Genomic DNA, 25354 nt, shown 5'->3' with positions numbered 1-25354 from the left:
CGTTGACTTCCCTCTGCACGGGCCGTCCAACTTGACAGGGCACACAAGTTGTGACCCTGTCATTGTGTGGTTAGAGGCTTTTAAGTTCCTTAGTGATTAAAGTATGAGGTCAATGTTTACTAAGTAGATGCAGTAACGTCTAAAAGCTAGTGGTTGTAAAATTGTCAATAGAAACCAAATCACCACACCTATAAAATGCACAGAAGTTGGCGTTAAGTGTGCGTACAAACATTCTCACGTGAAGTAAATCACTCACCAGCAAAAAGAATCGGAAGGCCAGATTGGACTTTGCAAAGATGTTCAAAGATGAGGCACAAGTTTTGGAACAAAGTTTTATAGAGTGGCAAGATCAAGTTTAATTACCTTCCACTGAAGTGATGGAAAGACCAAAGTATGGCGAAAGAAAGAATCGGATTGTGATCCAAAACACACAAGCTGCTCAATCAGCAGACTTACACCGAATATAGCATGCATTTCACCTCCTGAAGAGGAAACAGAAGGGAGACAGCCCAAAAAGAAAAGCCAGTGAAAATGGCTGCAGAAAAGTCCTGCAAAAACATTTTAAACCAAGAAAGCAACAGTTTGGTAAAGTCAATGGGTCGAAGGCTTGATGCAGTAAGTGCAAGACTGGTTTTGCCACCAAATATTCAATCTTATTCACTTCAAGTTAATTTAATGTCTGTTCCAATATTTTCCTCACTTGAAAAGTGGATGGCTTCCAACAAAAGTTGCTATGTCCAGAGTTATTTAACACATCCAAATGTAACTAACACAAAGTTTGTCTCATTTTCATCTTTTGATCTGAAACCCAAACGTCTTCAATGTACAACAAAAAGAACAAAACCTTGCCGTTCCAATACTTTTGGAAGGGACTAAATATAGGATCTCCATCCGTCCGTCCATCCATCCATCCATCCATCCATCCATCCATCCATCCATCCATCCATCCATCCATCCATCCATCCATCCATTCATCCATCCATCGATCATCTGTACTGCTTGTTACCACGGGAGTCGCGGGCGTGCTGGAGCATATCCCAGCAGTCATCGGACAGTAGACAGGGGACACCCTGAACCGGTTGCCAGCCGATTGCAGGGCACACAGAGACGAACAACCATCCGCACTCACACCGAGGGACAATTTGGAGTGCTCAATCGGCCTACCAAGCTGTTTTTTTGGGATGTGGGAGGAAGCCGGAGTGCCCGGAGAAAACCCACGTGGGCACGGGGAGAACATGCAAACTCCACACAGGGAGGGTCAGAGGTGGAATTGAACCGGCACTCTCCTAACTGTGAGGCAGACGTGCTAATCAGTGCGCCACCGAATATAGGATCATAACTTCAAAATTCTAATGTTTTCATTTTCAGGTGTATTCATTGCCGATTTCCTGATGAGGGAAATTTTTGGTCATTCACTGTATATCTTATATTGTTGTACTGTTGCCTTCAAAATATTATTTTCTTTGTACCTCTTTTTTCAATGTCTTATAAAGATTTACAACCTATTTTAAAAAATGTTGAAGTAGGTTGTCGGAAGTACTCTGTAGTTAACCTAAGTAATGATAATGACACCCCACCACCACCACCCATTGACAAATGGTTGCTGCCGGTCTTTGAAAAGCATATACTTGTTTGAACCGGTTTGAAATGGTTGGGGACCACTGGTGTAAGGACTATCTTGGAAAAGAATTTAACAAGTGTCATTTGTTCTTTTCAGTCAATCTGAAAGCATTTAATGAACCTACTCACTGACGTCACAAAACTGAATTGATTGTAGATGGATTTGACGCAACAACCACAGCATAGAACCAAGCCGTCATTGTCCATCCTGTTTTTGCTTGACGTTCTGCTACAGGTGTAGTCCAGCAGATGGTCAAGTTTGAGATTCAGTTCAGATTGCAGTATGTGTGAATACATGCGAGGGTGATTGCCGCATGTGTGTGTGTGTGTGTGTGTGTGTGTGTGTGTGTGTGTGTGTGTGTGTGTGTGTGTGTGTGTGTGTGTGTGTGTGTGTGTGTGTGTGTGTGTGTGTGTGTGTGTGTGCGTGTGCACCTGCAAACTCTGGTATGCTGGCGTATAAATACAGTGTCTGTGAGTGCACACAAACAGCCACATTGTCAAGTTACTTGGCCACAGCAGTGGAAAGAGTTGCACACAAGTTTCTTTTAAAAGAATCGGACAACTCCAAACCTGATTAGATTTTGCCTTTTTTACTGGAGAAAATGACTGCGTCTTTCAGATGTCACAGAAATTTTAAAAAAATCAGATAAAATACTACACAAAATCTAACACTTGATGACAGCGTGGATAGAATTTGGTAGCGACACGTACTTATTCATACTATCCCTGCAAATAATTATATTTGCAATGGATTTTAGTGACTTAATTTTCCCATTGATTATGATTGAGTTACTGTCATTTGTAATGTGAAAGCAGATGTTTGCATACTTTGATTCAACACAGGAGCTCATCATTCTGCTTTACTGAAGGATCAAATCAAAGAATGTTTACTGTTAAGGAGGTGGAATAAGATGATTTGGGCAATTTTAAGTCAAACAATCGTTCATGAATCAATGATCAAAGTGTGAAAAAATGAAAGAAAACAATACCAACTGTATAAGTGTTCTGAAGCCCAAAGACTGATAAGAGATGCACAGAATGAAGTGGCCTAGAAGCAGGCTAACTGCTCTACAGTGATAATGTGTGCTGCGAAGTCATTCAGCAGCTCACAAAGATAGCATTTTTAGCCCTGAGCAATTGTTACTCATTAAAAACACTGACACTAAAGTTGCCTACATTAAACTCATCTTCAGTTAGAACAAGTTCTGACAAATTTCAACATCTTTTAACAGCCATTGGTAAGAATTAAAATAACAAAAAAGGGGGGGGGTACTTTAACATAAAGTAAAGCAGAAGTCGAACGTGTGGAGGAGTTACTGCATTCTTAAATGAATCAAAACAAAACATAAAAAAGATATTTGTAGACAGTAGACTGTCACAAGAATCTAGGTTCATTCAATTAGATGTGACTGGAAGGTGAAAAATACTTCAAGGCCTAAACATTAGGTTTCAGATTTTCCCTCAAAGGGGGATTTTAGGAGTTCCAATATTTTAAAGTCTATTTTCAACCACAGCTTTATTCACTGAAGCACTTGAGTGACAAGGCTCATCAGGGTTTTAACACGCTCTATACAATGAGGTCTTGGCTGAATTCCAATACCACATGTAGGAGACATTTCGCTTCAAGACAGGATTTAGGCTTCAGGCAGGTTTTGCCTGCAAGTCAAGGAAAGAGATTCTTGGAGGACAAAGACAACATCATCTTTAAAAATCACATGATCAAGCTTCAGTCAATGATCCCTTTACATGGTACTAGTAAAAAAAAAAATCCTCAAGAACAACATAGAAGTACAGGTCAGTTAAGGTTTTAAGTATTGTCCGATGAATCAAATAAATCGTAACTATTTCAAATGAATGTACATACTATGCAGTACTGTATGTACTTTGTGTGCACGACACAGCAAACGTCTCGTCATGCTTCATGAATGAAGACCATTTAAGACTGTACATCAATGAGGGTAATTCTGGCTGCCACTACTCTTCCTTTCGTCTTCCTCTGCAGTAGCACCATATCTCTAGTCTTGGTATCAATCACCCCACGGGCAGATATACAATCCAACTGTGCAAACAATTTAAGGCAACTCCTCTGCAATCCAAACCCCTCAGTCGTGTTGCTGTGTACCCAAGCATGCTTACACATTAACTCCAGAGACTCACCGGTGAATGGCATTTTTTTCAAGTGTTTGCTGAACTGCGGACAATAAAAGAGTGAAGCTACCTGTGGCAAAGATTTGTACCTTTGAACTTGTGTTGTTTGAACTCCTGTTTCCAACAAAAATGGCAATACAGAAGCCCAACTAACCCATCCAAGACCAAGGGGGTCGGTGTGAACGGGAAGGTAAAACTAGTTTGTTGACTAAGACCCCGGTCAATTTAAGTCTCCAAATTGTGATAAAATCAAAACACTCAAACTATTTCCGCTCAATACTGAGAACATTTTTTCCATGCCTGGTTGTCAGATTAAGAAGGACCCTAAGGCATTGTCTGACTTTCGGAACGCTGCCATGTTATTTGGGGCTAAATCAAGTGTAAATAGCTAGTGGCCAGGTGACGTGACGGTGACACTTGATAAAATTCAGCAACGCGTTTGACCATATCCGCAATGAATGTGCTTTTCTTTGCGCATACAATTCAAGAGAGTGTTGCACAAGCTTCAAGAATTCGGCCGATGTTAAATATTACAGCGAGTGCTGAAGTGACGAGAAGAAAAAGGAATATGAGCGGAATGTTTTGAGAGATAATAAAACAACCAGTTTATTTTAAAACCTTTGGCCTGGCCTCTACCACAACTACCCTGAAACAGTCTTCATCTGTGCTGTAATCACAAAAGCAAGAATCTACTAGTGTAACCGCTGACATCAACTGGTCGCCCACAGACAGAGCTCCTGTGTGCACTACATAATCCCCACACAGCTGGACTCGAGTGCAATAAACCTCTGTAAGAGGTTCACACAATTCAACGCCAAGTGAGCCAAGAGGCAGGTGGTGATAAGCACCGTTGTATAACTCTGTTTAAAAATCCACTTCCATTGAGCAGTCACAGCAAAGCCGTATGAAAAAACAATAAAATGTCTGGAAAAAAACAAAATATAGAAACGGAGCAGCAAACCTATGTAAATGTTTGTAGAGTGAGATGTCACCAATCCAATTTTGGCAAGCCAATCAACTGAAAGAGCCAATAGACATAATTACGGACAGGAAAGCCATGCCAAGACTGAACGAACGCTTGCAAGTATTTTCAAGTTTTAAATCGGGTCTACTGATCATGCTGCTAATGACCAATACGCTAATGTTCTCAAATGCCCAACCCCACTTACCTCTAATACTGGACCTGCCCCCAAGATTATCTGCTCCACTCCACTGGCAAAACCTTTCTGGCTGAGAGCAGTCAGATGATGAATGAGAAAGTTTGTACTTTGAGTCTTGCCGGAGCCACTTTCCCCAGATATGACAATGCATTGATTCCTCTGTCTCTGTAGCATTGCATGGTAAGCAACATCAGCCACGGCATAGATGTGAGGCTCTAAATCTCCCAGTGAGTGATTATCATACATCTTCACATATTTGGGATTGTATATGGGCAGGAACTTGAAGGGGTTGATGACGATGAGGATACTCCCAACGTAGGTGTAAATCTTCTCCTGGCGGAAGCGTGAGCGCAGGTTGTCCAGCAGCGAGCGCTCATTGAGCTCCGGTAGGCAACATAAATCGGCATGGTCACCTTTAGATTCGGGCTGTGGCAGTAGTCCACGTTCCACCATGCGCCTGCGCTCTTCCGTGACCTGCAGCCACATCTGGAGGCTGCCGCCATAGTGAATCGAACCATCCAAGTTCTTCAGCCGGAGAAGGAAGCGATAGTCTTCACCTCCAGATAGAGAGCGATGCTCTAGTGCCACACGGGGCCAGAGCATCATTCTCTGCACGGGGCAATCGCTGGGGTTGAGAATCCATTCTTCTCCGCCAAACTCTTTCACCTCTGCCAGAACATAACACTTGGTACGGTCCAGCTGGAGTCGGTCAATGACGCGTTCGATGGTTTCGGCAGCTGAGGTAGTCTTAAGGGCACTGATCGGGCAGTAGATGGTGCCTTCGGCCAGGGTGCCTGGGTAGACGCGCACGGTGAAATCAGAGTTCTCAAAGCGCTGCCGCCGTCCCAGACTGCCCATGCCGGCAACGCCATCGCGAGCACTCATGGCGGAGGAGGAGTTCCCATTAGCAGCTGTCAGGCACGTCCTTCACTGGGCGGTAGAGGCCACCGACTTCAAGTCATCACTGTGAAGACAAGACAAGCAAGGACATTGGATGAATTCATTTCACAAGCTGACTTTCACAGTACTTTGAGACAATCTTCAAGGTGCACGCTACAGTCAACATTTATAGAAATAGAAATATGGCAGTGGTAGGACCGACTTGGTACGCAATGTGACTCTGCAATCACCGAGCAGTGATGCCGGTGCAATCTGAAATTTGACAGATTATGACAAAAACATGATGCTGTTATGTAATGTGGCCAAATTATTTTGCTAGACCGCACATAGAGGATAAAGGCCAAGTCGCCAGGCTCTACAGGATTATCATTAACACACATCCTTACTCCCATGAGCACACATAAGCTCCCCCAACCACCAAGACGAGCAGCTGCCATCGTCTTTAATGAGAATACAGACACGCCATTCACAAGTTTCCTTTCCTTCTAGCAGAGAGGACATGTGCAGGCCGCCACCTATGCTGTGCACTGCGCAAAATTATCGATGAAATTACATCTCGCTTTTTTATTTCAATGTAAATATATATTGTCAGCCTGCACTGACAGTTGTCAGTCAGCTGAGGTCGGCTCAAGCTCACCAGTGACCCCGATGAGGACAAGCGGTGGACAAAATTGACGAATATTTCCATTTATTACATTGACCACAGTTTTACACTCAAAAACGGATGTTCTGGAGAATGTCTCTTAAAAGGAATAAATTAAAATGAGTGCTTGCTGGGTAAATGTCAGCCAATTCTTTAAACATCCCACTGACATCAATTCTTATCAGAATTTGTAACACACTTTCCATTACCATTTCACACACTCGGCAGGGGGAAAAAATGAAGACAGGAAATGGATCAGGGTCATACAAAGTACAATTATTGTGGCCAATAAAAGCCTTCACCCTTGCCGGGTCCTTTCCTGTTGTCCTGCATCTGACCTTTCTAGCGCTGCATGGTCTGGAGTCCTACAAAAACCACCTGACCAACGTACTCTTTGGCCTCCCATACATAGCACGCTCAATCCATCCACAACGGCAAGGCTGGAGCCACACAAATATGACCTGAGGGGGCATGTGTGTGTCTAGGTAGGCATGTGCGTGCATGCCTAAAACAGATGGTCAGCTTGCTGCTTAAAAGATGGGGGGGGGGGGTTGGCCACATGGCCATGCTAGTGGCCACTGTGATAACCATCACATTTCATGGACAAATACACCATTGCATTAATAACTCAAATATGCAAAATAAATGTTTCACTGCTAGTTTGTAAAAAGTTTATTAAAATGAATAATATGGCTACTTAACTCATTCACTGCCATTGACAGCTATGGACGTCAAAGATCAGTTTTAACTGGGCTGGGAATAAATGAGTTAAGATATGGGTGACGGGTCGTCAGGTCATATAAAATTCCTAAACTATGAGGACCAACTTTTTTGCTCCAACCCAGTGTGAAGATATTGGGACAAATTCAAATTCATCAGTATGTCAAAAATTCAGGTCAAATACAGGAATGATTATTAGTTCAACATAGTTTGTTGTCTTCTGAAAACCAGAAACACAAATCGTAGTATAGCACTAAGAATAGGTTTAATACCACGCACTACTTGGAGCAGCAAATATTGTCAGCTGAGTGACAGAAAGGAGCAATACAGCAACAGAGAACGGTGATTGAAATAAACCCCAGGTATGTAAACTGGAGAAAAGTGATGATGCGGGAGGTGCTTTGATGGCGAACCACTGAAGAGGCCTCCTGTTGTCTCTTTCCTTCAACTCCTCCAAATATGCACACAGATCTGGTTACACTGATTGCACAGTTAGTCATTTGGAGTCAAACTCAAGTTATCTGACCGAAAATCTGTTTTGGACATACCACAGCACACTTCCCTCTGGCATGAGCAACCTCCACTCTAGGGAAGACATGATGTCATACGTCAAAGAGAGAACATTTTTTCCTGTGAGTTGGTTTTAATGCTATTTTCGAGTATTGTGTCATTTCACAAAAATTAATCTGACAATATAGCAACCATCTTAATGTTTGTTTTTGTTTTTAAGGAGTTGGGTGGTCTTCAACCAGCTGTGACGAAAAGAGATACAAATCTGATTATATCTAGTACGTTTTCTTTTCATTTCCATTTCAGTGCCATCTGCTGCCATATGTGTGGGGAAGAAGATGCTAATTATGGCCACACATTTCAGCACAGACCACAAGCAAAGAAGGCAAAGATAGCCATGATAGTTATGTAGCATAAACGCCACATACTCTTGCCTCACTCATTGTAATATTTAGGCTCCCTTCAAAAACACCCAACCCCTCACACTGCACAAGCAGAGGGAAATGTACTTCAAACAGAAAAACACATACGGTCCAACAAGTCGTAAAAACAACTGTAAACTCACAAGCCGTGGCTTTCAAGAGAACATGCTTTGATTTAACATATGGTAGATGAGGACTAAAATAAAACTTGCGCAAATACAGTGCATGTGGTAGAATGGAAAACAGGGCAGTATGTTAACAGGAAAAGTTACCACAAAGCATCTATAAAGTCACTACAAATACAGCTTATCATCTTTAAAAAGTAAAATGTTAGCAATTCAATGTTCTTGTTGCTGCCCCTTCGTATTTCCGAGCTTTACAATGCAACCCCAAGCAGGGGTGTGGCCCCGATAATTCACCTGAGCAGTGACATTTTTTTCAAGGCATGTTCATCATTGCAGATGAAGGGGCATCGTTCTTTGATTGATGGCCGTAAGTTTAACTAATGTTCCGTCAGCCCCTCCCTCCCCTGTTGACAATATTTTTTAGGGTCATATTCATCAACAATGGCATGGTGAAGGCATTCACGTGGGAAAATTTCCACTCGCTGACCATCAACATCTCGTCCTAGCCTACCCACTCCTTTGGAAAGTATATCTGGGGGGGCTTCCAAATTGGCCAGTCACCCAGGGCATCCAGTGTGATTTGCACGCCACTGACCACAGGATCTTCAATAAATTAGTCAAAAAACGTGCAAAATTTTGAAGCTAGGCAATTCTCAATAATAATATATAAATGGAATCATTTATCAACGTTGTAAAACAATCATTTACCACACACCTGTTAAGTTTGAAATATAGTACGACATAATGATGCTAGGAGGAGGAGCCAAGCATTATTATGTGAAAAACTGAAAAATGAGTTTGACTTCAAAATTGTCATTATTTTCATTTATTATTTTATCACTAATAGCGTGATAGAAATGAAACTATTAAACAACTTCAACTTCAAAAGATTTTCTCACTTCCGTGGCTTAGAAGCATCTGTAATGTATCCTGTCTTTTGTCTTTGTGTTGTCACAAGCATGTATCAGATGTAAAGTGAATCAAATGTGTATCGCTCTTAATCTGGATATGCTCACATCTTCAGCGCACTTTGCATTTGGTCCATTTCGGCAAAAACATCCGCTCACAGTATACTTGCCCAACTGGAGTGCCAAAACTTTGCAAGGTAGGTCATCTGACTGATGAGATGACGCACAAGACATTCAACTAATGCACACACGCACCCGTGCATATTTTTCTGCACCAAATGTATCATTGTGTAACATAACACTAAAGTCTCACAGAAATATTTCACCTCAAGCCTAAAGGCAACACTGATGTTCTCAGACAGAGGCCTTGACCTTGTCAACTAAAGAGTCACAACTCCAACTTGTTCTGTTCTCGAAGTAAACTTTTAGGACATTATCATAGCTGCAAAAAAGCCGCCACCAAATAAAAACAAAAAACAAAAAAAAACTAAGACAATCAAGAGATACAATTGACAGATAACATCGATGCTGACTTGTGTACGAAAGGAACCGGCTTGCTGTGTTACCCTCGCAATTCAATCTGAATTTGTACGGTAAGTAATTTCTTTTACAATCTTCAAATCAATCCGCATGAGTAAAAATAGACTCCATATTTGTTTTCAATGGTTGATTCTTTCCCATACTACAAATTATCGTGAATATAACATGAGGATATGGCCGAGAAGCAACTCCTCCCTGTATTTAACGTCAGATGAGTGGCCATGTATGGCATTCATTTGGGTCCATGAAAAACTGGGAAGGCAGGAAGCCAATATTGAAGTCAGTTTCAAGCTTTTCGTTTTGGGTACCATGTTTAGTGAAAAAAGAAATGCACTTGACAAACTCAAGATCTGTTGTGCATTGTGAGCTCAGAGCTCCAAATTCTAGCCATTTTGCACCTCAAAAGGTCACGTTTATGCTTGCATTGCAAGGTCACAACCCAACACAAGAATATAAATCTGTTGGAAGCCAGCAAAGATAAACTGGACTGTGTTAGAAATCATGAATGTGGAAAACAAAAACCTCCTTACATTATGGAGCTAGATTACAAATACCTTATGGCTGGTAATCTAGTTGAGCTAGATTTTCCACTTTGCTGAAGCAAGAGAGAAGAATGAGTTAGGATGAACTCAAGGGAGTGGAGGTCAGGCTCTTTTTCACTGCCATTCCGACAAACTACCTTCTTACGTTGTTTAACATACTGTTTCACCTTTTTCTGTAGTTTCACACAGCCACATTTTTGTACAAACAAAAACAGAAAAATGCTTCAAATTTAAAATACTCGTGGCTAACGAGACAGTAGAAGTGCAAGTAGAACTGGAAGACTGATCAATACAACAAATAAGAAATTAGCTACCGTACTATTATTAAAAGAAAGATAAACCTATCCACTTGAAGTGAATGATTTATCATAGGTTCAAAATTGTAATCTCAGACAATGTCATTTTGTGATTTTCAAAGCTGCAGTTTTTAAAGTGGCATCAGAGGTGGCATTCCACTCATTGACAGATCAAGTTAACTCTATCGATACCTTTAATCCTACGCTTTTGTTGTGCTAGTTGGGAAAATAGAACCTAATGTGTCCAATTAAGGGCCAAACTGCATGCTAGTGAAAAGAGCACATTCAATTCTGCACTGCTGTCAACTACACCACTCCTTTGTTGTAGTCATACAAATCCACTTCCTGTGTCCACTCCCAGGAAAAAAAAATCACAGAAATACAGGGTGAGACAGGAAGTACAACTTTGAGGGCTTTAACATAACATGTTATTAATGTCTACATATTTAAAATAAATGACCGTTTTTGCAGGTTTTTAAGATTAGGTGGTTTCATAAAGAAAGTTTAAAGGCAAACAAGTCCAATATATTAGATATACTGTCGCTGAAAACATGTTGCATGGAAAGAAAACAGCATCGATTCAACATTTCTCACGATGAAACATACACAGCTATGCTTTTTAGTCAATACCACGTTGGGTTTTGTGTCTTGACGACATTTATGGAAACAGTAATGTTGTTTGGCAGAAATGGAATTGGGACACTATTTTGGCCAACTGGTTCCTGATACAGCTGCCGAAGAACATTTTGAATCCTCATTACTTAAAGAATCCATTTGACCTTTTGAATCTTCACAGAACAATGAGACAATGCTGTTTCTCACGTGTAACCTCCTTAGGAAGCTCCTGTCAACATTCAAGATACCTATCACAAATTTCAGGACACACGTTCAGGCACGTGCCGAAATTAAAGTAACAATGGCCATCCAAATTATAAGCAAGTCATCACAACACGCATTTGGAAATATGAGCACTGGTTCACTCTAACCATTCAGGAACTCCAAGCATTGCTCAAACTCAACGCTCGGTTATTTGGAGTGCACTTAAAATTGAGTGCTAGTGTGCGCACTCGGCCCTCTGACAAAAAAAAAAAATCTTTCAATAAAGAGCCTTCATTTCATGTTTGGCTAGTTTTTTTTCCAGATTCTCATACTTTAGATTGCTACATTTCTCTGATGGGTGGCTTCAGTGTAGTGAAGCATTTTTATCGACTGTAAAATACTTGAATCTTAGCTCACTACATTTTTAAGGTAGCTTGCCCATCGCTGGAGGTAGCCTTGTTGCTTTCACAAGGTTAAAATAACATCAAAAATGACCTCCTCCTGACAGAAGTGGATTTTTCATTGCTTGTGGATGCAACATTTTAGGAACATTGATGTCATGTCTAAAACAAGATGTGCTCTTGGACTACCCTCACATTTACTTTTATTGTTTTGGAGTGTGGATAATGTTTTCCATACAGACTCCATTTTAGTTCTGGAAATATCAATATGACGCTGCAGCAATTGGCCGGTGAAGCTGGAAAAGTACTCCACCCCACAATGAAAATGAGTTGGCGTATGAAAGTCACTTGAATGAAGTTTTCAGCATTAAAGCCTCTGATATCCACTTCTAATGATGTTTTCATTTTGAAAAAAGCAACAAGAGCACCAGATTTTCATATCAATATGGGATGGCCAGATGTTTAAGTAACACCGTATAAAAATAGAACTGCAAACTTCAGAGAATTTGAAGTATGAAACACATTTGGCAACATTATCGGCACCCATATGTTGCAGCTAGAAAAAGAATCACACATATATGCCAAATAAAGCAACCGCGTGACACATGTAGGTTAAGAGCACGACTGACATTTGATGACCATGGTATGGAGATTCACTGTTCTGTTAAAAACGAGCTGATGAAAACAAACCACAGCACTTGCCCTGATATACTTTGATAGACCCCGAGACGAATCAGACTGGTTCATGGTCGTTTTACGATGATGATGAGGAGGAGGAGGAGGAGGAGGAGGAGGAGGAGGAGGAGGAGGAGGAGAAGGAGGAGGATGATACAGTATGTTTGGCCAATAAGGCAACTCTTAGGCAAAAAATAGGATTTCAGTGTACTAGAAATTTGATTAAGGATTTAAAACACCGATGTCATTTCAATGGGATGATGTATTTTAAAGGGAGGCACAGGACCCACCTTTATATTCTAATTTCTAATTAATTGTGACTACCTTTTTATATTTCCGTTCAGCTCATTTGATGTGATGACTGATGTAAACTGAACTCCAACTATCGAGCCTGGGGAAGATAAGTCAAGTCAGTCACTACGCCGCCGTTCACTGCCATGAACAACTTCAAAATAAGGGTGCACCAAAGCACTGGTATGGATGAATTATTAAAGCTTTTATGAAATAATTAGTTTTCTCACCGCGTTGGAGTCGTGCTATGGTTGTGCAAAGCATGAACAACTGTTGTTGCAACTACTTTGACTATCTTTCCAAAGTGCACACTAAAAAAAAAAAGGTACCTGATGCAGATGAAATTATTCAAGGACTTGTACATTGGCAGATACTTTTGTCTACTTTATCCAATGCTGTCTGTTAAAGCCAATGCACTGAAAAAAGGTCATGGGACTGTTGAATCCATTCCAAACCGCCTAGACCCGACCTGCACCAGTTTTATTGTAATGGCAGGTCATCAATGTTGAACATGGGGTCTGAACGTTCAGCATTATTTGGAGCACATCTGTTTAGAGTATTAGAAAAGAAAAAAACATGACCTGTAATTACAGGGAAACATTACTGAGGCTCTCACTGTTTCTTCTGAGGAAGGGGCCCGGCCCAAGAGGTTGTCTATCTGCCTGCAGCAGACTGCAGTCTTTTTGAAATCTGAGCTTGATCCTGCAGTCTAAGCTGCAGAGCTGCAGTCGAAATAGAAACGGCAAAAGCTACTGTTTGATCAGGAGGCAGAATGACCTATAGACTTCAAGAACATGGCAAAGATATTCTGAAGATATGTAAATATGACATTATCAAGCTTTATTATACATGAGCTACCACTTCAATGAATGTTCATGTTTGAGAGAGCCTTGCGGCATAGACAATGGGATCATTTACATGTGCACTTAACTCCAATATGGCACTTCTAACTCTTCAGTTTAGTTTATCTTTCCTGGGGAACCTTTAACAGAATGCATGCATGTTCTTGTAAGTACAGGTTTCGTCAGTAATAATAAAAAAAAAAAGGTTCCCTGACCAAGAGTAACTCAAGTTTTTTTTCGACAGGAGAGGATCAGTCTGAAGTTTTAAGTTTCATATATGGCCAAACAATTTTTGATTTTCTTTAAATGCATAACCAGAATTTAAAAAAAAACAACTAACATTTTTTTTTCAATGTTAATCATGATACGTATGTTGTTACAGGTTTAATTCTAATTGTGACTGTGACGCCTTGTAGAAAAAAGCATAGGAAACAGCATATGAACGGAAATCCCACATTGAAAACAAATGATAATACATAAAACTTTATCCAGAGAGAAAGAATTGCAACAGAGTTTTCAAAAATGAAACTCTTTAGAGCCAAGCAATAAAGCATTCTCAAATGACAAGACCAAAACTAGACAAAGACTCTCACAACCTCAAAAGACAAATTCAGGAGACCTTGTTATAGGACACACTCAAGTGGATTCAAACCTTAAAAAGCCCAATATGACAAGAGGGACAAGGCTACAGTATTTGCTACGGTGTTAAGTGGAATCCTTCAGTTTAAGTATTTGGCTTCCTGGAGCCAATTCAGCATCTAATCATTGTTGGGATGGCAAACTTCAGTTATTAAACAAGTCCATCAACTCAATGTAGTGGATGTCTGTTGTTAAGGGCATCAGTGGGTAATCTAGCCTGGCAAGCCACACCCAATGCTGTATCAGTGATTGGGTCTGGTGGTGAGGTCCATTCACCATGACTTGGCTAATCTCCAAATGAACCAACAAATCAAATTTGTTTACTTGTTGTGACATATCTTTGATGTGCAACGTCCCAAAATAGCATGCGAGAGAGAAAGGTAGCTTGTTTCATTCAGCATTAAACTCAGTTTTAAATAGCTAGAGTCACTGATTCGTTAAAACCCCAGCAGCCGATGGCGTTCCTCCATTTGAACTGTCTGATTGCTTACGTTTGCCCCGCCTCAGAAATCTGCATCAATGTGACTCCCCGCCACCAGACCAATCGCTGGTAAACCATTGGGTCTGGCTTGCCAGGCGAGCTGGGAGCGGACAACATACAGCGAGAAGGCCTGGACAATGTGGCATGCTGGATGTTGAATTGATTTGATCAAAAACTGGTAATTAGGGCTGGGCATCTTTGTGAACCTGGCAATACGATACATACCTCGATATACAGGTCACGATACAATATGTACCTCGATTTGATTTAATACAATTTTATATGATGCGATTTATACAGCATGGCCTTACTTCTCCTTAGTTTATTTTGAACACATCCATGGACTCAAGAAAGTAGAAATGTGCACATATGATCAATTTATTGAAAAAAAAAACATAACTTTTCTCATTCAGATGCTTCCTTCTCATGTGAGTCGCTGGCACCACTGTACCCCCTAGTGTCAGGGAGGAGTATCGATACTCAGAATCAAAATATTGGTACGTATCTGGGTCGCGATATTTTAAGCACACCCCTAATATTAGTAGATTTGATTTGTAACGCACTTCACATTTCAAAGAAATCTCGAGTGCGACAGCGTTTCAAAAAAATTAAGCAACATTTAACTTTTAAGAAACTCAAAGGTTGCAGCAGACAATTGATTAAATAAAAGAACATTTATATCTTTCTTCACCAACGTACATTCGAGTTATGGGTCAGATTTAAGACTAATCTTTGGGAAGTCTATATCATCCAGACATTTACTACATTGATAAAGCAGATTAGGCAAGAGAAGCACTCAGCAACCAGAGTCCATCTTTGGCTGCATTTCAAATCAACCTTATCACAGCCTGTTTGTTGTCAGTCTCAACTATCTTTGCTTTTCCTCCCCTCTTGCCTCTTTCTGACAGTGCCCAGACTACTGTAAACTGGCAGAATTGCTCACTCAGATAAGAGCTGCAGCAGAGACGAAACTCTTACGGTCCTCTGGATTATCTTGAGCTGTAAACCACCACAGGGTGTTGCGTACATTTTGAAATCAAGAAAGTCACATTTTTGGCTGAGAACGATGTGGTTTCACAGCCGAGTGAGTGGCAGTGCAGGCCCTGGAGTATTGTGCAGCATTACACAAGCGCACATGCCTGAGGATTAGTCATGGGTCCTGTCCTTTCTGTACTATAAGGCAGCAGAGGCCGCTTGCTATTGTCACAACTATGTCACAATACTTCCAAAAATTCTGCAAATGTACGACTTTAGTTTCTAGTTTTCATTGGCATCCAAAGGCACTTATTTAGTCAACCTCTGTGAAGAAATGTTACTCACAAAAATATCCTAGCTATGACAAAGCAAGAATATCATGAGTGTGCTTTTCTGGAGCCGGATACTTGTTGAGAGCTGTTACAGGCTTTAACGTCAACAGAATCACTTAAAGCCACGCCACCAATACAAGAGAAAACTTTCTTCTCTCTCCAAAACAAGCTTCCAGCTCAATCAGAATTGCTTGTCGCCATCTCTATTTGAAGGATTACTTACAAAAGACAATTTAAATTAATTTCACAGGAGCAAGATTGCGACAATCAAAACAAAGCATTTCTCTGCATCTCTTAGCACCAATGAGGTCATGATGGCAAATGCAAAATGCTGGGAAGCTGAGCTACCCAGGGCAAAGCCTCACTCGTGTAATGACCCACTGAAAAAGGGGGCTTTGTTCAGTCCGACACAAGCAGGTTACTCTTATAAAGACTTCATGTGCATGCCAATGTCTTTCCTCTAAATAATGCGACTATGACTATTTTGGGTCATCCCCATCATGTGAGCTACCAATGCATGACTTCAAATACTACAAGCGTGTGATTTAAAGACATAAAACGGGGGAGTCGGTGGATCAGTCGGAACAAGAAGTAGGCTATAGCAGTGTTTGTCAACCCTTTTTTATTCACGGCACACCTTTTCATTGGAAAAAAAATCTTGAGGCACACCAACAAAAATCTGTCAAGACATAGCCACCGATATTAAAACTTAACGTACAATGCAATTCGCTCCCTGCTGCCATCTACTGATAAGGAATCATTACATGATCACGCTGCCAGTCACTACTACAGCACAGACACTCGACAATAACATATTATCTGCAGACAATAGTTAATTTGTTTTCAAAAAATATTTTAAGACCAATTAGGTGAAATTGGATACTTTTCCACGGCACACCTGACGATCACTCGCGGCACACTAGTGGTTGACAAACACTGGGCTATAGGACCTTAAGATAAAATCCAGGGTAAACAATTCTGAACCAATTACAGTCAAACCTCGGTTTTCGAACGTCCCGGTTCTCGAACAATTCGTTATTCGATGTCGGATAAAAATCGGTTGTCGAACCTCGTGAGATGAGCCGAGAGGACCTGCATGCCAACTGACTCGTTATTACATTCTCGTTACTCTGAGGATTGCATTAACTCTAATCATGCCTCCAAATGATGCAAGTGGGAGCAGTAAAGCCATCCTCAAATACAAAGACGCTCCTAAAGCAATGCGACAGTGAGCGCCCAGCGCGCTGCGGTTGCACAATCGGACCAAATTAAGCTCCCTGCGCACTGAGGGTCCACTTACATTTTGGAAAGTCCATTAGGACTTTCAAAATATTTTGTAAATTTTAGCGACTGCTCTGTCACAATAATGCAACCAACGCGGTGCAGTTGCGCGGTCGGCGGCGCGCTACGGTTGCGCGATCAGACAAGATTAAGCTCCCTACGCACTGAGGTCCACTTACATTTTGGAAAGTACACCGGGACTTTGAAAATATTTTCTAAATTTCAGCGGCCGCTCTGTCACAATAATGCGACCAGCGCGGTGCAGTTGCGCGGTCGGCGGGGCGCTACAGTTGCGCGTTCGGCGGTGCGCTGCAGTTGCGCGATCGGACAAGATTAAGCTCCCTGCGCACTGAGGTCCACTTAAATTTCGGAAAGTACATCAGGACTTTATAAAAATATTTTCTAAATTTCAGCGACGGCTCTGTCACAATAATGCGACCAGCGCGGTGCAATTGCGCGGTCGGTGACGCGCTACGGTTGCGCGTTAAGCGGTGCGCTGCAGTTGCACAATCAGACAAAATTAAACTTCCTGCCCACTTAAATTTTAGAAAGTACATCAGGCCTTTAAAAATATTTTCCAAATTTCAGCGGCCTCTCTGTCACAATAATGCGAACAGCGCGGTGCAGTTGCGCGGTCGGCGACGCGGTCGGCGACGCGCTAGGTTGCGCGCTAGGTTGCGCGCTGCAGTTGCGCGATCGGACAAAAATGCACAAATGAAAAAATGACGGTTGCTTCTCGCACAGCCTTCTGGAACGGATTGTGTTCGAAAACCGAGGCTTCTTTGTACCACTGTTTGTATTTTTGCAATGCTGAGAAACATGCTGGCAAACAGTACTTTCTATTAATATACCTGTTCATTTCTGTTTTTATGAAAAATAATGGACAAGTTTTAACAGGATAATTTATTTGTCGATTTCATCATGGGAAATATCTTTTTTACAAGAAGTTAATTCATATGGAAAAAGAACTATAATCTGTAATGAAATTGAATAGTGCTGCTAGAATTGAATCATTATACTGTAGTCCTGCATATTACATCATTTATAAAATCAAGAATAAAAAGATATTTCTTAACCTGAGTTGAACCGCTCACTTTATAGCCATATAAAAAGTTCCCAAGTTGAGACAGGAAAAAAACAAAAGACAAATTTTATATCAAATTGAGACATTAGCAGATACTAAAAAAAAAACAAAGAACTCTGACTTGGATGCAAAAAAAATGTGATTGGTACTCTCTATTATGAAACCAGCATCACAGAAGCAAAGGTTGCGCTTTCAAGGCACAGCCAAGTGAAGTGAAGCGCTACTGCTGCTGCTATCTACAGACAAGAGCTGATGTGATAAACTGAGGCCAGTTTTTACAAATAGCAGACAGAGATTTTGCCGGGTGTCGGATGTCGACAGAGCCCAGTTGCTGGTGTCTCCGCCCGGGCTGCCTCTCATACTACAGCAGCTGCGTCTTCTCAGACCTCACATTCCCGCAGGACAGGCCCACTTTACTCTCATCACCTGTGCACAGCCCAGGGCTTGACAAGCTCCTGTGGGGAGCAAAGTCATTCTCCTCAAACCACTAGCAAAGGATGCTTATCTGAAACAAGAATGCAAAAGCCTGTACTTAACCAAAGAAAGAATGAACAGGTCTTGCTCTAATGACCACACAAGGGCAGCTCTCAAATGACGACATTTAAATCGTTTCATGCACACTACCTGTTGCCTTTCGGTTCGTGTACTGTATCTGCCCAAGTTCTGAGCTTCTGGATTCAACTCTCAGCTTGGGGCTCTTCTTGAGTGGAGTCGGCATGTTCTCGCTTGGCCTCCTCACACATTCCAAACACATTTCATTATTACGTATCTCATTGAGCCGCGAGTGGTTGTTAGTATTTCGTTGGGGTTCCTAAAAAGGTTGCAAAGGGTTGCAAACCATTTTTTCTCTTGCAAAGAAATTTTGAACATGTTCAAAATTTTATGGAGACAATAAAAACTGTTTGCAGTCATCAAACCTGTTTAAGAATCTCTGACAAACATCCTTGCAACTGTTTGGAACATTCAACAAACCCTGATAAAAACACAACATTTGCAATATGCGTCAACCTTCCCTGCTCAGTGAGATACGGGCTTTAGGTTAACAGATGTCAAAATTGCTTTTACTAAGTGTGAATGTGAGAGTGAATAATTGTTTATCTATATGTGCCCTACAATCGGCTTGAGACCAGTCCAGGGGTGTATCTCACGTCTGGCCCAAAGACTGCTCTGGCTCATTGACTGACCCTAATGAGGTCAAACTATCCCTGCTCCATTCTTCTGCCATCCAACCAAGTTAAGAAAAAAAAATAGCTCTATGACGTGGGAAATTTTCACACATCATATGGAGTTGCTTAAGGACATGCATCAGTAACTTTCAGTACAACTTGGACTTTCTTTGCACTCCAAATATTACGTGGAGACGCACAAGGGCTCAAATACGCACGCTGGTTCACCTCAACGACCAACACACGTAAAACGCATGATGAGTTTGTATTTGAAAAGCATCGCAAAGCAACAAGTCACTGGAACAGTCGCATGCATGACCGTCCCTCCACAAACGCGCCGTGGTTGAGCTTGTCATCGAGCCCACACGCACAAACATCCAAGTCTCGGCAACGATCGTGCAATGGAGCGCGCACAGAAGAAAGCTGCCCAAACAAGAAATGACTAGTGAGCGTCTATGAGTTAAAGAACTCTTACCTCCAAGCGAGGACGCCCAAAGTCAATTATAGCAGCTGAAGTTCGAATCTGGAGCTTCCCTCCCTCCTCCGTCACCAGCACTGAAATCTTATTTAATTCCCTGCATTTTCACGCCATCCCAACATCTTTTTTCTTCTCAGTCGCTCACCTCTGAATAACTCCCTGCAGGTCAAATCTGTGCCGTGGAAATAGACATTATTTATCCGTGCATGTCATCTGTTTGCTGGGATTGAGAGACGCTCGTGACTGACGTTGAACCTCCCAACTCTTCTCTGAGCAGCTAATCAGCGCGGCCCCGTTCACAAGCGCGCACACGAGATTGAGCGACATAACAGGAAGCCGACGCAAGACGGCGACGTTCTTTCACATACCTCGTTTTATTTTTTATTTTTTTAATAATTAGACTATATGTAAACATATACAATATCCGTTTGAAATACATCCGTCCCAGTGTTAAAATAAAATAATTCTGAACAATACGGAATAAACTTTTCCTCTTCCTAACTTTTCCTCCCACTGTCGCAAATTGGAATGTTTACTCGACGTGGTTTACGGCAGCCGGTGTAAGCAATGAGGTTGGAGCTTCGTACGCCTCTTCAGTCGAATGCTTCTTTATCAGGTACTGATAGGAAATCAACCACTCTGATTTGGGCTAGTAAAACGGGTTTAATGAGCCACGGGATGTATATGTGGTTAAATTAGTTTTTAATGCTTCTTGTGACGTTGAGAAAGCTGATTAGCAAACTCATACTAACGCAGCATTGTGCTATGATCAGTAACATGACACGCCATGTACCATATCATATCATATATCAAGAGTAATTGTTTCCTTTACATATACCAGTTACATGTTTACGCCTTCATAGCATGTTACAGTTTCTTTTTGTCCCACGGATGAAGGCGCTTTCTAAATTTGCTGCCTGACTAAATCCACACGGCAGAAGCAGTCCTTGGAAATCTGATCAGGTAGTAGGTGAGTTTAAGTGCACCGGGTCTGATTCACAAATCTGGAAGTGGTAGAACAGGATTATTAAGAATTGAAAAAATGTATTTCTTCAAAGTGTTTATTTGGCTGACATTTCAGTATTTGTGTTTGAAGGATGGATCCTGTCGTGCTGAGCTACCAGGACAGTTTACTTCGACGCTCTGATGTGTCCCTCCTCGAAGGAAACTACTGGCTGAACGACCAAATCATCGGATTTACCTTTGAGTACTTTGCCAGTGAGCGTTTCCAACTCCTGGGCGAGAGTGTCATCTTCATCAGTCCCCAGGTCACTCAGTTTATCAAGTGCACTTCCTGCCCGGAGGAGTTGGCCATCTTTCTCGACCCTCTGGATCTGGCATCACGTCATCGCATCTTTTTGGCTGTGAATGACAATGATGACAAGAGCGCTGGCGGGTCACACTGGAGCCTTCTGGTGTACCATCATAAATCCAACCACTTTGCTCACTATGACTCTCAAAATGGCAGCAACTCTCAGCACGCCCAGCGCATTGCTAACAAACTAGAACCTATTTTGAGCGCAGGAACAAAAGCCTTGTTTACAGAGGAGCCCACTCCTGCACAAGAGAACATATATGACTGTGGCATGTATGTTATTTCAATAGCTGAGGCCTTATGTGAGAAGCCACACCGGGCTTTGCAAACGCTCACCCCAGCCTTTATTAAGCAGAAGAGAGCAGAATGGTGCAAAATTATCCAGAATCTCGCTCAGAGTGAACTCTGATGCACTCTTGACGGTCACTGTATGCAAAACTGCATGTACACGAGTGGATTAAAACTTTGGTACGCCTCTCTTAGTGAAAGAAAAATTGTCAATAATTATTTCCGAAAAAACAAACAATACTATTGAATGCAATTTCAAACTTTGGTCCGTTTTAAATAGTTTCAGTGGCCATTATAGACTACCAAGAATTTTGCCTGTGTATCCTCTATAGAGCTATATAGATGCACTCCTCATAAAACAAATCATATTTCAATAACAGTCAGTCTGAAGTGGAAGAAAGTGACACTATTTTGACTCTTATGATTCATTCAACCAGCACTGTCATGTTTATCTCTAATGTAAGCACTGCAACACGAGATGTGTAAACCCACGAACACCAGCGTGCCTATAAAAGGCATGTAGTCCGTTGTACGTTTTAAGTGAGGACGGAGGCAGCATAATCGGTCTCTTTGCTCCATTTTATGAGTTTGGGACCAGACTCAGATGGACTAGAATTGACAGAATGCGACTTTGATGCCATAACTGTAGTCTTGGTTCTCGTCACACTGGGACTTGTATTTGAAAAGTAGTCTGTCTGCAACATTGTTGGGTTGAATCATCTTTGAAATGATTTTAATAAAATCAGTTTTATCCTAAGATTGTTCTTTTTTTTGTCATGTATTCATTTCGATTGATCCACACTCAAATGGTACAAGATCAAACTTTTAAAGCATCCGTCCGACATTCCCTCATAGAGCTTGTCCTCATGAGTGAGCGTCAGTTTATCCCCGCTAACTTGAAGTCACTTATTGGTCACTGTCCATTTGTCCTCTATGTTGCTTATCTTCACTTTCAGCAGCAGTTCAGAAACAAACATTCCCACTCACATTCATACAATTTCCAATCTTCCAAACTCCAATTGCAATGCAGTTAGGATGTTGTGTTAAACATAAAATAAAACAATTTCTTTTCAATTTATATCAAGACAACATATTGAACATTTTGCAAATATTCTCTTCTTATAAATTTGATGCCAGCAACACCTCCCAAAACTGAGATTATCATTTTGGCTCAAAAGTAAGAACGTCTTGTTTGCGTTCGTAAAGCCGATTATTACTCAACCATTTATAGCAAGGTAGGGTGGACCAGCCTCGCCTTGCCTAATTACTCAGTCAAACAAAACTTTGCCTTGTCATGAGCAATCGCCACCTTGGCAGCCAGGATATGTACATCTGCTCAACATTACAAAGTAAGGATAAACACAGATTACCTGTAATGTGTTGAAGGATGTGAAATGATCTGAATGATGCTGGTATGCAAGGCGGGACATCGTCACATGACACTGCCAGAAAAACAAACAATACCTACTAATTGTCAACCACTATCAAAGTGCATGACCGAGCCTGGGTGTGTTGCAAGTGGCTATGGGCTGGCAAGAATTTCCACAATCTTCAGCATCTCTTAAAAGCCTAACAAGGAAGATACAAAGAAGGATGGAATGATGCAAGACATTTCTATGCTTACACATTTATTATAATAGTCGCCGTGGCACAAGGTCAGGAGTTGTGTAAAGTGGGTTATCTCCATGTAAGTAGCACACTTCAAGCATGATATGAGTAAACTAACATAGGAGTCGAGTTTCTCTTCTGTGTTGATAAGCTGTCGCTAAAATGTTGAAGTACCAGCCAGGCCCGAGCTGCTGTCGGTCAATTGTAGAGTAATAATAGATGACTAGCGTTTGTCTTCACTAGCTCAGACTCAAAGTGTATTTATTTTACACAAAAGAACAGTGAAATGCAACAGTTTTGTTTTCGCTCCTATTTTGTCTTTATGGAAGTAAGAGCTTAAGATTTCTTATCTGCCAACAACTTGAAATGATTTGACTCAAATATCACAGAAATGCTATCAACACTTCATTTGAACTCATTAATCCACTTGTCAGGTTCTGTGACCTTTCAACCTACAAAGTCAAAGGCCCCAAATCAAGTTTGAGGTTGAGGTTGAACTAAAACTTGGAAACCTTAACTTTCAACTGACTTGAATTAGTCAGTACTGAAAGAAACATGGCTTGAAAAGCTGAAGAAGCTAATGAAGTGCAGATGCCGACTCGGGGAAACAAAACAAAACAAAAAAAAAGTTCACGCAATGCCGATCACTTTTGCGTTTACTTTATTATCAGGACTCCAGTCAAACCTATAAATAATGTTTTAAATTTCAAAGTCATCCACTAAAGAGATGCAGATACAAGGGAAACACTATTGACTGTGATTTTTCGGTGTCATGGGCATCATTTATTGTTTTGGTTCATTGCACCGATTTTGTAGAATGACAGCTCGCTCTCCAGAGAGTGGGCGTCAACACAAAGAGCCATGGTGGGCTTATGAAAATATAAATATCTTTGGCTATTCAATGTGTTTCCCCTGCCTAAAGCAAGTGTAGGCAAATATTGGCTTTTTTGTTGTTGTTTATTTTGTTAGTTGCACAGTAAATTTCGGATGGTACATTTTACTCTAAAATGACTTTATTTGGTCCCCCTCTGAACACAGAGTAAAAGATTAACACTTGGAAGAGAATAAAATGTTCAATGTGTTCAATATACACTGAAACAAATTTTGAGTGATATTTACTTAGAAAAATGATTTTTTTCTCACTCAGAAATTGTACGTAAATTGAGACAGAATATATGTCCATGTAAAATATATAAATATAATATAAAATAATAAAATTCAGGTGGATAAACACTACACCTTCGCTAACTCCAAATGTAACTATTAATATTCTGAAAATCATATATTACAGTGATATAGAATGTGTGGTCTTAGATTATGTGCTAATTATTAGCAGGTAAACTATATTTTTATGATATGCTTACATGCAAAAGCACCCGCAGACAGTCTAAATGACGATTACTGAAGCGTTGCACTGCCTCTGTGTAGGATTTATGAGAGCGGAGAGAAACATGTAGCCTGAATGTTTGACCCTGCAGAAAGCAGCTCATTTTGGGGTTCAAGTGATACATTTTGATCAACTCCTGCATTTCAATTCATAATGGTTTTATCTACAGTGATTTCCATGGACTCTCAATTGCAATGCAGCTGATCACATGCAGGACATATAGAAACGAAATTTACGCTCACAATGCCACCGTGGACAATTTAGAGTTTGAAATAAACGTAACATGCCTGCTGTCTCAGATATTTTTGTTTCTTAAAGTTGAACTGGAAATATAATAATTCACTAATCCTATGTCAACAGTATTCTGCTCTCGTCGAAAATTGAACAAGGTCCAATAGATTTTAGGAAACATAAATAAAGATGTGTGTTCAAGCCGCACTTCTCACTTTGTTCACTGATAAATAGTCACATCTGTGTTCAAGGCCCTCCAAGCAAGATGATCTTTGTGTGTGTAATGCAAACCATTACCGTGACGTTACAGTCAGCGGTCTCAATCACAGCCGAGGGGTTAAAGGTCATCTGGGGAGCATTCCCGGACAGTCGATATGACTCCCTGGGGGGCAGCAGCCCGTCTGGCCATCTGTCCAAACTTGTCTAAACAGAACCACGGAAAAGAATCACAGAAAGTGAAATATATGTATTTGATAATGACTGATAATAGTGAAGTGATTTTTTTATACATGCATATCGTCGTGCTG

General features: G+C 41.0%; 2 protein-coding genes across 11 annotated transcripts in view; one reads left to right on the top strand and one right to left on the bottom strand.

Annotated features, from left to right (window-relative positions):
- The window catches only part of myo9aa (myosin IXAa), a 69413-nt gene extending 48807 nt beyond the window's left edge, over positions 1 to 20606 (bottom strand). For 4 of the 10 annotated variants that reach the window (XM_085908123.1, XM_085908119.1, XM_085908121.1 and 1 more), the window contains exons 1-2: positions 19996 to 20604; positions 4938 to 5892 (exon numbers count right to left, since the gene is read on the bottom strand). In XM_085908123.1, coding sequence (XP_085764249.1) covers positions 4938 to 5813 — 876 coding nt within the window. In that variant the 5' untranslated portion in view covers positions 5814 to 5892; positions 19996 to 20604. Of the gene's footprint in view, positions 1 to 4937; positions 5893 to 10726; positions 10877 to 19995 lie in introns of those variants that run through there. The other 6 variants (XM_085908113.1, XM_085908122.1, XM_085908117.1 and 3 more) reach the window with 5 other exon arrangements.
- senp8 (SUMO peptidase family member, NEDD8 specific) lies at positions 20129 to 21951 on the top strand. Its single transcript, XM_085908126.1, has 3 exons — positions 20129 to 20614; positions 20896 to 20968; positions 21095 to 21951. Exon 3 carries the CDS (start codon positions 21096 to 21098, stop codon positions 21720 to 21722), a length of 627 nt encoding a protein of 208 aa, XP_085764252.1. The 5' UTR covers positions 20129 to 20614; positions 20896 to 20968; position 21095; the 3' UTR covers positions 21723 to 21951.
- Positions 21952 to 25354: the final 3403 nt, after the last annotated feature.

Source organism: Syngnathus leptorhynchus, chromosome 3 (genome assembly GCF_054491065.1).
Source record: "Syngnathus leptorhynchus isolate UIUO chromosome 3, UIUO_Slep, whole genome shotgun sequence".
Taxonomy (NCBI): Eukaryota; Metazoa; Chordata; class Actinopteri; order Syngnathiformes; family Syngnathidae; genus Syngnathus; species Syngnathus leptorhynchus.
Note: the sequence above shows the minus strand (reverse complement) of the source record. Positions and strands in the feature narration are given on the sequence as shown.